The 14,215-nt window shown below is 43.1% G+C and overlaps 1 protein-coding gene across 3 annotated transcripts in view; it reads right to left on the bottom strand.

Moving 5' to 3' along the window:
• Lancl1 (LanC like glutathione S-transferase 1) overlaps positions 1–14,215 on the bottom strand; it is a 37,976-nt gene that overhangs the window by 8,959 nt on the left and 14,802 nt on the right. For all 3 annotated transcript variants that reach the window (XM_050154240.1, XM_050154238.1, XM_050154239.1), the window contains 3 exons: positions 10,636–10,843; positions 792–927; positions 81–227 (listed from right to left, as the gene is read on the bottom strand). In XM_050154240.1, the coding sequence (XP_050010197.1) occupies positions 81–227; positions 792–927; positions 10,636–10,843 (491 nt within the window). The remainder of the gene's footprint in view (positions 1–80; positions 228–791; positions 928–10,635; positions 10,844–14,215) is intronic.

Genomic DNA, 14,215 nt, shown 5'->3' with positions numbered 1-14,215 from the left:
GACTAGGACCCGCTCCCTACCCAACACAGTGCACGTGTGGGTTACAGTACTAGGATCGTCTCTCCTTAGGCATCCCTTACCTGCATTAGGTAGTAATAGATTCCTGCCAGGCCATGAGCAGCTCCCACGTAATATTCCTGGTACCACTCATACATCAGTGGAGACTTTGCTGTGAAGTTTCTCTTTCTAGCTAGGTTTTCTCCAGAACTTAAGATTGTTTCACAAATCTGCAGGGAGAACGCCAAACAAAATAACAAGACAATAAGACAAAAAGTGTGCTTGGCAGAGGCAAGAAACTTTTTGTTAAGAAGTACCGAATTACTGGTAGGGAATAAGACAGCATCTTCCACCAGAAAGGATACAGCTCCCTTCTGAGAAGTGTGAATGCATATTCTGCCTATAAGATGGTTCAGGAGGATCCTCAGCTCTTTTTACTATCATTTTAAAAAACCTACATGTTTTTCAAAACAAAAAAACAAAAAAAAAAAACAAAAAAAAAAGCACAAACTCCTCTAGACACCAAAGGAGATCCTTGCATCTGAGAGATGAGATCTGCCCTCTATCTCCCCCAGAAAGGGCCTCTGAAGTATCAAATGGAGCAGGACAGCCTTCTGACTCCTACTGCTCCTGACAGGGCTTCCCACATACTGACTATAGCTGTTGGCTCTGTGTGCCTGACCTACAGAGGTCAAGACACATGGTCTTTCTACATGGGCTGTGCTATCTGGAGAGACAGAGTGTGTAAGAAGATGCCTAAACAACACCCCCTAAAGCCCACGAAGCTGTATTACCTGCTGAATATGGCTCTGAGGGATCTTCTCCTCTCCAAAGTTCTTATTGACAAAAAGCAGAGCGAAGATGTAGCCTATGCGGCCATAGAGCATTTCGTTTGGTGCATGGGGATCAATCTTATTTAGGTGCATGAGCCTAGGAAGAGAAACACGTGGCTGTGATCATCTGACAGGGATCAGACATTAGCACGCAAAACGGTCCACTAAAAAATATGTACACCGAAACATAAACATACACATCTAAAATCAGTTTAGCCCTACATTAAGTTCACAATGGAAGTGGTAAAACATAACGAGAAAGCACAAGTAGCCTGAGGCTATCTGAATTTGCCTAGCTTCTCCCGTAGGCAGACTTGTACTTAAGCAGTGGGGACGGAGGAGCTAGGGGCGGCTGCCATCCCAGCATGCAGCCTAGACTAACTGACATTTAAGAGTGCCACCGGCTTTAATCAGACACTTGCCGTGTCCCACTCATCTACACTGCAGCCTGATCTGCCACAAGGAGACTGCGCGAGCCGGCACAGAGCCCTTTAGCTCTTATTCTTAGAAACGACCTTGACCACCAAGTTGTATAGATATGAGAATGTATGTATCTCTAGATTTGTGTTCATACAAGCACAAACACATGTATGTATCAACATAAATGTAACCCAGCAATGTTCTGCAACACCCTTCGTAGTCCTTCCCTGTTGAGCACACAAAGAGTGGTTTCATTCCTTAAAAGTTGTAATATCATTTATTTGGTTCTTATTGACGGACTCAGTTCAGCTTCTCAGTTTTAATGGGTTCTGTTCCCAGTTAAGGAGCGGCAAGTAGACTCTACCCTTCCTTCTCTCATTAAACATAACTCCAAAAACCTAGACAAAATCCACATGGCAGCTTAGAGACTTTAAAAGGAAATAGCGGCAGATGCCTGGGGCAGAATCTGGGATAACAGATCGGGGGTGTATTTCCCCTGTCAGTATTCCCTTGGCCTGAACTCCGTACAGCCAAACACACAGAAGTAGGCACACAGAAGTGGGTAGCAGTGGGCGAGAGCGAGCCCAGAGGAGTTTTGTCTGGACAGGAAGGGAGGGTCATCAATAAAGGATTAGAATGGGCAAGGCCTTGTTTCTCTCTCTGGTTGTCTTACAGCCCAGAAAATAGGCATCTTAAGTACCAAGGTGAAGCAACAGCATCGGGAACCCATAGGAGTTGAAACTCAGACTAGAGGCACTGTGGTTCCAGGAGAGGGTTAAGCCCCACTCACCTCTAACTTCTGTGTACTTAGCCCAGAAGCAGGCTCAGTGAGGAAACATGTACAGCTGGTCAACCATACTCCAGGCAACCAGGAAGTAGGGGAAGACCCCAGGGGAAATACGCTTGGAAGACGCCACAGATTACAGACAGCTTCAACTCTGAGAATGAACCTTTATATGAGTTGTGGGGTTTTTAGTTGTTTTTGTTTTTTAATTTTTAAGTTTTGATACAGGGGTTCTTTGTATAGTCCTGGCTGTCCTGGAACTTGTCCTGTAGACCAGGTAGGCCCCACAGAGATCTGCCTGCCTCTGCCTCCCCAGTGCTAGGACTAAAGATATGAACCACCACTGTCTGGCTGGTTTAAACTTTTTAATCACATGGAGTTTTGAAACTATAACTCAATTTTCTCTAAATTAGTCTATGAATTTCAATGTTATCCCACACATTTAATAAAATGTTATTCAAATGTTTAAATTTTTGTCAAAACTCGGCAAAGTGATATTACTGTGAAACACCAGGGATTTTCTGGAAAATCAAATAATATCTGGTATTTTATGATATACTAAGCACATTTCATCTTTGTTCCTCTAGTCTCATCTCTAAAAATGAGTCTCTTATCTGTGGTTGTGCTGGACTGTGAGCTTAGTGTGTGTGCCTAACTTGATTTTACACTCAAATGTTTGAACAAGTGTCTAGTATTATGAGTCACAAGGAGCGAATGGTTGTATATGAAATATTGTAACCAGGGATCAACAGTCATAGGGACGCAACCCTTTCTATCAAAATCCACAGAACTGGTTAACAAAAGCAGTAAGAGTGTGAGAAAATGGCTTTCTTGGTGGAATGAGCTGACAAGGTGTAGGCTGTGTACAGCTTTCTTGTCTGCTAATACTTAGTCTAGAGGACACTGTGGCTTTCTCTGAGCTACAAAAGCAGGTCATGAAGCTACCATGTGCTCCTCTTCCTAATAAAGATTTGCCCATTCGGTAGAATGAGGCCCTTGCCTAGGCTTTTATTTTCACAGTCAGGAGTCAGGGTGCAGCTGAGGTGGTATACAGCCACGGCCTCTGGAGACTAATAATATACCCAGATCAAGACCACAAGAAATGCACACGAATCCCTGATAACTGCTTCTACGAGGCCAGATGCACACCAGGACATACAGTAAGGGACGATAGCTGTGCAGGACGATTGTTTGGGAGCAAATGTCTCCCTCACCTCCTTCTCTACCACTTCTATCATGAGCGGGGAGAGAGAGGCGCATGCTGCCTACAATGAGAAGGGCTTGTCCTGTAGTCAGAATGATAAGAGTTTGTGACTAAAACAGCCGACAGATACGGGAGAAAGGTTCAGGGAAGGCATAAAGGATTCGTGTTTTTTTTTTTAATATTTATTTATTTATTATGTATACAATATTCTGTCTGTGTGTATGTCTGCAGGCCAGAAGAGGGCACCAGACCTCATTACAGATGGTTGTGAGCCACCATGCGATTGCTGGGAATTGAACTCAGGACCTTTGGAAGAACAGGCAATGCTCTTAACCACTGAGCCATCTCTCCAGCCCAGGATTCGTGTTTTTAAAAATTAAGCAAAAACAAGATTTACTCATTTTCTAAGTGTTTCACTTGAATTATGCATGTGCACTACACCTGTGCCCGGTACCTGCAGTGGTCAGAGAAGGTATGGATCCCCTGGAGCTGGAATCATGAAGAGCGTGAGTCACCAGGTGACCTCTGGGGACTGAACCCAGGTCCTATGCAAGAGCAACAAGAGCTCGCTCTTCTCTTAACCACTGACCCATCTCTCCATTTCTGGTACTTTTTTTTTTTTTTAAAGTGAGCCCTTGCTCTTTGATACAAAAAAATGGGGCTTTGAAAGAACGGCATATCGCAAGAAATTGATGTACCTCAAATTAGCAAAACATAAATGCTAGCTTATATTTTCTCTTTATTCCTTTTCACAATTATAGGAAATAAAGTGACAGGGTTACCATGGCCAGAAGTTTCTATTTCCTTGTAATATACTGTAATACTGTCAAAGCTTTGATCAATGCTAACAGGGTTGTCTGAGTGGTGGAACAGCAGATATGTTGTTTTAGACTTCTCACCACCCCCAAACCCCCACCACCTTATTGTTGCAGTGCTAGGGACACACCCAGTGTCTTGGGCATCATCCTGAGTTACATCCTCAGCCTCCAATTTTACTTATACTCAAAAGAAAATACAAATGGCAGTGTGTGTGTGTGTGATGTGTGTGTGGTGTGTATATGTATATGTGTATGTGTGTGTGTGGTGTGTATATGTGTGTATGTGTGTGTAGTGTGTATATGTGAATGTGTGTGTGTGGTGTGTATATGTGTATGTGTGTGGTGTGTGTATGTGGTGTGTGTATGTCAAGGTCAATCCTGGTAGTAACAAACTAAAAGAAAAATTGACAGCATTTTTGCACTACTGAATAAGGTTACTACTACAAATACTGGTGTTGGCTAGGCTGCATGGTATATACATGTATGTATGTATGTATATACGTATGTATGTATGTACGCATGTATGTATGCTTGTCTGTCTTCGTTTCTTGGGGGTGAGCTATTTCTAGATGACTGTCTAAGGTGTCTTATGTGTCTTGTGACCCAACAATCTCGTTCCCGGGGTCTCTCAATATATATCCATGCAGACCTCTGAGCAACAAATGACTGGCACATTTACTCCACATCACCCTCCAGTGATCCTACAAAGGTTGCCATGCAGATTCCTAGGCCTCGTTCTTCTGTTATGACACATCCTAGCAGTCAGGCAATCAAGGCTCTCCCAGGAGCCAGCACACACTGCAGCACTAGCCCAGCAGTCGGGGGAGGCGGTGTCATCCACTGTCATCCGGCTACACACATGGCCTTAGGCAGAGGAGCTCAGCCAGCCCCTCAATCTCAAAAGAACTTAAAAGCATTTGCCAAGAAAACCATTATTTTTTCCCTTCCAAAAGAAACTGTACCCGAATAACACTGGGGCCAAATAACCAAATCTGTCTGCTACAGACAAAATCTGCTGCTGCAGTGGCCAGAACAGGTGCCTCAAGGTCAGAGCGGAATACTTCATCAACTTCTAATACAAAGGCATCAATCCTATAGACTTTGGAAATAAAAACCAACTTGATTTACTTTTTTGCAAAGGGACTGAAGAAACTATTCAAAAGGGAAAACTTTGGTGTCATTTCTGCTCTAGGAAGTATTGTGAGATTACTGCATTCACCAATGATCCTACTAAAACAGAAATTGAACTCTGAATTCCAAAACTGCCAGTGTTCTCACCCACACTACCACTAGGCGGCAATATACAATTAACATTGTAAAACCAGATTCATTTGCACGAGGCAAATGCTACTACAGTGTAAATGGTTACAGACAACACCCTGTTCCGAGCCAACATCGCCTAAAATTAGCGTTGAGGCTAACAAAGGACATGGTGCATTTCTTTTCTGGACCTGAAAGCAGATCATCAGCACGTATTAGCTGGTTCTGGTTACTAAAGGTAGGGCTTAAAGCTGTGCGCATCACATGCTACATTCTAAGATAAAATAATGAGGTCATCTGAAAATCGTAATGGTTATTTTATGTCTTTTTCGAAACTCTCAAGCCCACAAGTGTATCGCTGAGGCTCCGGTTATTTGTTTGGATAAGCTGATAATAATTTCTGATTTATCACACTACGACACACATCTCCTCCTCTGTCCAAAAAGTCAGTTCTCACCATCCTAGGGACCGGCCTCAGCATACTAAGATCTGCCAGGCTGGTGACTCACTATGAAACAGGCGAGGCTCTCTACTGTGCTCCAGACACCCACTGTGTACAAAAGGACCTACAGGGTATTTACCAGACAGCGGAGAACCAGGAGAGCTGCTGTCTCACCCAGGCCATTGGCAAGACAACAGGACTGTCTGTAGTCAGTGCTTGCCAGTCATCCCCTCCAACCCCTCCATCCTCCTCCATTCTGGAAGCCAAAGATCCTCAGAGGCAAGTTTAAGAACTAAAACCTAATGGAACTACTTCTTTGGCCTCCAGTTTCTTTGTCGAAACATTACTTTTGTATATTAAAGGCGTCCTGATTTTGAGAGCTCATTACACCAAGAAAATGCTGGAAAGGAAAAAGGATGGTACAGTCAATGGAACACAAGAAAGACATTGCTGAAGAAATGTGATACCCCCCGAAGACGTGACACCAGGAAAAAGGCTCACTAAAAAGCAAGTAAGAAGGCATGCGGATTCAATACCTGACTGACAGTATAAAATAATTCTGGACGAGAAACTCAAGCGGAGGAATTTTTGCCACCCAGAGGAAGGGAGGAGATGTAGAAAGTGGTCAAGCACTGCAAGTCCAGAGAGATCATGCAGTACGAAGCCAGGCAGTCAAAGCTGTGGCCACAAACTGTCACAGTCTTCCCTTCAGTCACATCTGTATACGTTGTGTGAGTACAGAAGTAACCACAGACAGACAGACAGACAGACAGACACATTTTCTTTTGTTTTCAGACAATCTTAGGCTGTAGACGAGGCTAACCTGAACTTACTATATGGCCCAGAGTGGCCTTCAACTTGTAGAAATCCTCGGTCCTCAACTTTCTAAGTGCTAGGGATTATGAATGAGACCCACCACGCCTGATCTCACATTCTGTATTTTAATTCTATGTAATGAGTTTGCTGGCCATAAATAAAATATTCTTAAAATGTCGTAATTTTTTTAAGAATATGTAAATCACAAAGGGTGCTTATAACCAAGGAATCAAATAAGCAATAAACAAGTCTTAGTTTACTCATCTAGCAAGGCTGTTTCATACTACTAGCAAACAAAACACCCCAGCCTAGAGTTGGAGGGCTTTCCCTACACATGAGCTCCTGAGGACTGCAGGCAGAGAGAGGTATTTCATTTTGTGTAACCAGGACTGAGCACAAACTCCAATCTGTTTCAACACCTGTTTCCACTGAATGCAATTAAAGTTCTTACAGCAGATTCCTACTTGGCCACTGTATTTCAGGGAAGATGACTGTGTGTGACACATTGGAGCCACTATAATGTTATCTGATGTCAAGTCACAGTGATACTCAAGAACATGATCTCAGGGACCTCACATGCCTAATGGATTTCAACTGGCTGTGCAAAAACTAATAAATAAAAAAGACAGTGTCTGTGTTTCAGACAGAAGAAGCATCTAACAGTTTTGCACCAGCTAGTCATACATCAGTAAACAGCCCTGGAAGGAACACACTTTACTTCAACTTTTAGGAGAAATTATTGCTTTGTATCACCTATCCGTCTGGTAACGACAGTTTTTTTTAAATTCATATTTTATTTTTTGCGAACCCAGGAGTTTAATGACGGTTACCCTCAGGAATGTGGGTGTGGCCCTTCACAAGCGCACTGGCATCTTACCAGTTGCCGCACCACTGAAAAGCTGTCCCTGCCCTCCACAGCCACTGACCGCTGAGAAGATGCTCAGGGCTAGTGGGGCCACTAAAGGGGAGGTAGAGCCGCTGCTCTGCAGGGGTCTCGGAGGCAATCACAGCTGCTGAGAGTTAAAGAGAGCAACGGTCGCTTCACACCCACTAGGCAAAATTCCACAGCACTCCAGCCTGTCCTGGGGCTCTCACATTCTGACCAGCTCTTTTGGTAGTCTCTGAGATTGGAGGGGTGACATGATGGCCCATTTAGGGCTCAGTGCTCAACAGGAACTGTGTTCAATGTATATTTAGAAGTCAAGTGACAGATATTCCATGTCCTTAGCAAATAACAGCAGTAGCTTCCCCAAAAGGACGTACGACCTTCCTGGTCATGGGCTTCTGACTAGGCTTATAGTACCAGATAAGAATTTCCTCCTGGTGAGGAGGGCTCAAGTCCATCAGAAAACAGTTTGTTACCCCTATTGGAGTCATGCCTCTATTGCACCAGTGGGTCAGGAGTACAACACACAGGGTTGAGTATGGCTATAATGTCATTACTCTAGCAGCCTGTGCAGCATCTTCCAGCGCTATGACGGCCAGCCAGCATGGAGACGATTTTAGCTGGGGACCAGCCCGAGATGTCTCTAAGTCTTGTATAGTTTTATATTAAATGATTCTTTGCTATAGCTTTTTTTCTATTCATACTAGATAATGTCATTTTTCATTTGAAGCGGGACTATATCATTCGTAGCTTTTGATAGCTATAAGCATAATTATGTATTAAAATGTCAATGCAGAAAATTATTTACTATATTGATTCATACAATGCTATAGTAGAGCAAAAGATTCTTTGGCTTCCCTATTGTGCATATAATTTCAAATAGAAAAAAAATTGCTATAAACAGAAAGTATCATTGTATAGGGCGTTTGGGGAGAATGGAAAACTTCTGTGTGTGATCGCCTACACAAGTTATACGTACATTAAAAGTGGAGAACTTCTACGTGTGATCGCCTACACAAGTTATACATACATCAACCAACAGAGGTATGAATAATTCCTTCTTTGTGACACAATCGTAACTTGAACAGTTCAAAAAGCCTGCTGAGGAATTATACACACAGACCAGTAATTGCTAGGCATCCATGAAACTGGTTCTGGCACCCCCAAAAGATACTATACTGACACTCTCATCCTTCATGTAACATGGGGATTAGCATACAACCCATGGACATCTTCACTTATACTTTGAACATCTGTTATAAATAAAGCACTCTGTAAAGAGCCACACTGTTTAGGGAATTGTTGCATTAGGAGCGGCAGGGCTGCGTCCCCGGCAGAAATATGCCCAGAAATAATTACACGGAAACTGTATTCTTTCAAACACTGCCTGGCCCGGCTAGTTCCAGCTTCAATATTGGCTAGCTCTTACATATTGTTCTAACCCATTTCTAATATTCTGTGTAGCCCACAAGCTGGCTTACCAGGGAAGATCTTAACCTGCGTCTGTCTGGAGCAGGAGAATCATGGCGACTCCCTTATTCAGCTTCTTTTTCCCAGAATTCTCTTCTGTTTTCTCCACCCACCTAAGGGTGGGCCTATCAAGGGGCCTAGGCAGTTTCTTTATTAATAAGAAATCACTCCCACATCATTTCCCCTTTTTCTGTTTAAACAAAAAAGAAATAGTTCCAGCTTCTTATTGGCTAGCTCTTACATATTGTTCTAACCCATTTCTAATATTCTATGTAGTCCACGAGCTGGCTTACCAGGGAGGATCTTAACCTGCGTCTGTCTGGAGCGGGAGAATCATGGCGACTCCCTTATTCAGCTTCTTTTTCCCAGAATTCTCTTCTGTTTTCTCCACCCACCTAAGGGTGGGCCTATCAAGGGGCCTAGGCAGTTTCTTTATTAATAAGAAATCACTCCCACATCATTTCCCCTTTTTCTGTTTAAACAAAAAAGAAATAGTTCCAGCTTCTTATTGGCTAGCTCTTACATATTGTTCTAACCCATTTCTAATATTCTATGTAGTCCACGAGCTGGCTTACCAGGGAGGATCTTAACCTGCGTCTGTCTGGAGCGGGAGAATCATGGCGACTCCCTTACTCAGCTTCTTTTTCCCAGAATTCTCTTCTGTTTTCTCCACCCACCTAAGGGTTGGCCTATCAAGGGGCCTAGGCAGTTTCTTTATTAATAAGAAATCACTCCCACATCAGAGAATAACAACATAAACTTTTTGCCCAACACTTTTGAGCCATGGTTGGCTGAGCTTATGGAGGTAAACCCACTGATACAGAAGGACAATATATGTTAATATAGGGATTCCTCAACAAACTAAATCAATAATTATGCCTGTCTAGTAGCAATTATAAGAAAGAACAGTGGGCATATAAAAGCCACAGCTGACTCTGGGATGATCACACTGTCAGAAACGCAACTCTCCATGCTGACTTTCATTTGCTCAGTGAGAGACCAAGAGTCATACATGGAGCTGCATGCCAGCCACATTTCTCCAGAGTTCAAAAGAGTGCTCAATTACTTTTTACAAAGACAATAATGTTGTCTATTTGCAGAAAAGTTTAACAATCCTTTAAAAGTCACCAGTGCATAGTTTGCCATGAATTATATTCAAAGGGATGATGATGATAATGATAATAATAATCTAGATTTGTATGTCATTGACCAAAAAAAGGCAGTCACCATCATGGTTGTTATTACTGTCATGGTCATCATCCTTATTATTATTGGATTTTGGAGATGGTCTAAGTACACAGCCTAGGTTGGCCTTAAATTCAGGATCTTCCCACCTTAGCTTTCTGAGTGCTGGGATTATAGATGTTTACACAACCCATTTAGAATGGCAGTCTGGAATTAGTTTTTGGTCCCTGGCATACAAGAAGAGATCCACTTCCTTTTCAGATGCCGATTTTGGGGAGCACAGTGAATTAGTCATCCCATGATCAGGGTTTTGATCTGGACCATGCTGGTGTCTTCTATCTTGTACTAAAATAGGGATTACAAGGCTATTCTTTAACTATAGCAGGAATATAAGAACTGACCAAATGCAGGAGGAAGATCTATCTGCTGAGAGACAAGTAAACTCAGAATTTTCTTTTGCTAACATATGTAGAATCCTAATGGTGTTTCAGCAACAATTCTCACAAACAAACATGATTACCGTGTGATACAATCCTCTGCCTGCTTCTCACTGTTCATCTTGTGATACAGCACAGCAGCCACAGCCAGGGGGCCGGCATCGCCACACAGGAAGGTGATGGAACGCTTGCTCAAACAGTTTAGGCTTTGCTTTACATAGCCGTGCGCCATCTGCAAGTAGGCAGGGTCCCCAAACACATCATAGAGATGTAAGTAAAGCACAGCGATGCCTGGAATGCAAGAGAAAGCACGTGGAGATGAGGACAGGCAACGCACTGTTATCTGCTGTGCTACTACTCATCTGGGTTGAACGGGATAAGCTATGTGAAAGCCTCTGCACGTCCAGGAGACTTGCTAGCCTCAGCTCTGTTTACTGTGGATCAGCTCTAAGAAAAATGCAGAGGGAATCACTTGTCTTTGGATTCCTCACTGTTAGATTCTATTAAGAAATGAAGATTTCTAAGACTTCTCCAAGACAGACACATAGACACAGTGACCATTATTAACCTTTTTTGGTCGATGGCTTATGAATTAACAAAGTTAATTAATAATGAACAAGAAATATGTTCATTGCGACATAAAGCAATTTAGAGCAAGGGATGAAAAAGCCAACTTCTCATTAAACAAAAGGAAATTCTTTTGTGTGTGACAAGCCAGTTTGTGTCACCAAATCCTACACTCTGGTTTCCTTGTAGAAAGGCCTTGGACACTGGCAAAAATATACTCAAGTCTTGTAATATTTTTCCTGTCAAGGGTTGTCTCCTCTGCCACCATGCTACTTTGGAGACTAATGTAAGGGTGCCAATAACTTTGTTGTGGTCCCCATTTCTTCGTTCCTGTGCACCCCTAGAGCCTACAGAGTAACTGAGGCAATGTCTGTGTGTCCTTGTCACAGGAGACAGAGCTCCCCCTCAGAAGCAGCTCAGTGAGAAGCAATCAGAGACATGGAGAAGGGGTCTGTCTGCCTAAAGCATTTCCAGAAACATTTTCCTGTAAAGTACATTTTCCATCTCATTTACCATTTTAGTAGACACACAGCCTATGTTTAAATCTAAATTAATAGAGCCAATCTTTTCATGGATTTCAGTGCAGTAAAAATGCAGTCTGCAGAATTACTTTTTACTGTACTGAGAACAATTTTAAATTCAGATCCTTCTCATTTTGCATGGGTAATCTCCAAAGCTTTGTGTTACAGACAATTCAATTTCACATGTATATTAAAGCCAAATTTTCAGCTCTTGCCAAAGTTAATAACCTTGTCTGCTCTCTCAAAGTGGTGCGGTGTTAGTAATTCCGAAGTTGATGAGCAGATGGAACGACGATGCTCAAGGTCTGTAGACAAGTGTACAGAACCACATATGTGGGAGGGAAAAAAAATCCCCCTTTCACAAATGATCAGCGTCAAGAGCTTCTTCCAGAATTACATCCTTAATGGGCTTCATCGCCACCCACATCACGCACCTGCTGGCAACCCACTTAAACTGTTGGCTTTTCACTTCCTCACTTATCCCACGGCTGCCTCAAGACCTCCCCTCCCTTGCCGCCTCCACTTAAGTGATGTAAGCACCAAAGCCAGGTAATAACATGAGAGAATAAGATGATTTAATACAAGTTCAGAAACTGTTTTCCTTTTTGGATTCTTGTCTCATGATCATTAGTTCCTTTTGTCTTAAGCAGTTAACAAACAAAACCTACTATGCCTCACAAGTGAAAGACATGATACACTCCTCGTGAAAATCCGGCAATCTTTTGGACGGTTCTTTTCTGATGAGCATAGAATTATTTCTTTAGCTTCTTGGATTCCATGGCCCCAGGTTCCATTTCCCTCTTCCCCCTGTTCTGGGTGGGCCCTGGTGTCATATTTCGATTAGCAATCTGTTTGCAGAGTGTGTGGTTTCTTCTTACACAAAGCGCCATGGATGGAGAGGGCTTTTTGTGCTGAATACTGCTAATGTCTTGGGCCTGCTTGTGAACTGACTCGGTCAGATATATTTCATTTCTCCTCAAGGTTTTTAAATTTAGTAATAGGAAAAGTGGGCAAATGAACTCTCTGGAGCTAAATGTCTTGAGCCTGATCCTCAGACAGTAGGCACAGGTGATTGCAGATAGCAAAGACTCAAAGATAGCAGGCAAAGTGGATGGTTTGCCCCAAGACGCAACCTGCGGCCCTGATGATAAACAGTCACAGGTCTGGCCTTGGCTGAGGCCTTAAGCCTCCCTCTCAAAGTGCAAATGCTGTTCCGGAAGTCCTAGATCACCGCAAGGCTGAGCATACAAACTCCGGTCCCTTCCGTGGTGCCCCACTCCTGCCTTCCAGAGGCAGCTACCTTCAATGACTTCACCTGCTTGTTTGACTCTCTGCCTCCAAATTTCTGAGAAAGCCTACGTGTTATTTGTTTGTTAATTCTTTCCATTTCAGAAAACTGTTTTTTTTTTTTTTTTTTTTTTTTTTTTTTTTAAATTTCCCCTTGGAACAGGGAGATTTACCTCTTGTAACAGAGGGGCAGAGTGGTTCTTTAATGTATACCCATTTCCGCTCAACAACCATACACTAGATTTCAAGGTAGCAGAAGTGTACAGCAGGGGATGGCCTCTGGCTAGGCTCTCACCAGTATCCATCCTTCCTTCTACCTTCTTCCTGTATGGAATGCAGATGTGATGGCATGGTCAATGCAGGAACTGTAGATGAGTTGGAAATTGTGTTAGGATGCTGGAGATGCACAGAGATGGTGGCTTACTGCCCTGAGAGCTAAAACCTGACCACGCCAGACAGACCCTATTCTGTCTCGTAACACAAGAGGGAAAACGTCTGTCTTATTAAAGCCACTATTATTTAAGTGTACTGCCACAAGTTTGTAAGACTAGTTCTAAAGAACAGAGTCCTTTTTCAAAGCTAGAGAGGTAGCAAAGCTGTATCTCACGTTTACCCAGTGATGACTGTTTAATTTGAAATGCATCATTTTAAACACAACAGCTTAATGTTATTTTAAAAAACAAATCATTATAGCTGCCCAGTAGGGTGTGGAACAGAGGATATCCAAGTGTAGCTAGGAGGATGGTACATGAGTAGGGGTGAGACAGATGTGCAGTGAGAACGAACCTGACTGGGAAGTAAAAGCAGCAACTTCACAGGGGATGAGTGACAAGCAGATTCCACGACGGCTCCCTAACGTCCTAGTTCCATACCCGCGTGGGCACCACCAGCATGGTCGCACATGCAAGATTACCACTGTGTCCATGGAGAAACACACCTTCAAACACTTAACATCATGAGGAAAACTACCTCTATGATCACAGCATGTACTGACTGGTTTGGGGAGCTTCAGTTGAGAAATGCCTCAGTGAGATGCAGCTGTAAGGCATTTTTTTATTTAGTGATCAATGGGGAAGGACCCAGGTCACAGTGGGTAGTGCCAACCCTGGACAAGTGGTCCTGGGTTCTGTAAGGAAGTAGGCTGAGCAAGTCATGGGAAGCAAGGCAGTAAGCAGCCCTCCTCCATGGCCTCTGAATCAGCTCCTGCCTCCAGGATCCTGCCTGTTTGAGTTCCTGTCCTGACTTCCTTCACTGATGAACAGCAATGTAAGCCTAATAAACTGTTTCC

Source organism: Alexandromys fortis, unplaced genomic scaffold (assembly GCF_014885135.2).
Source record: "Alexandromys fortis isolate MF-2015 unplaced genomic scaffold, M_Fortis_MF-2015_v1.1 scaffold_40, whole genome shotgun sequence".
Lineage (NCBI taxonomy): Eukaryota > Metazoa > Chordata > Mammalia > Rodentia > Cricetidae > Alexandromys > Alexandromys fortis.
This window is presented reverse-complemented; position numbering and strand designations above follow the sequence as displayed.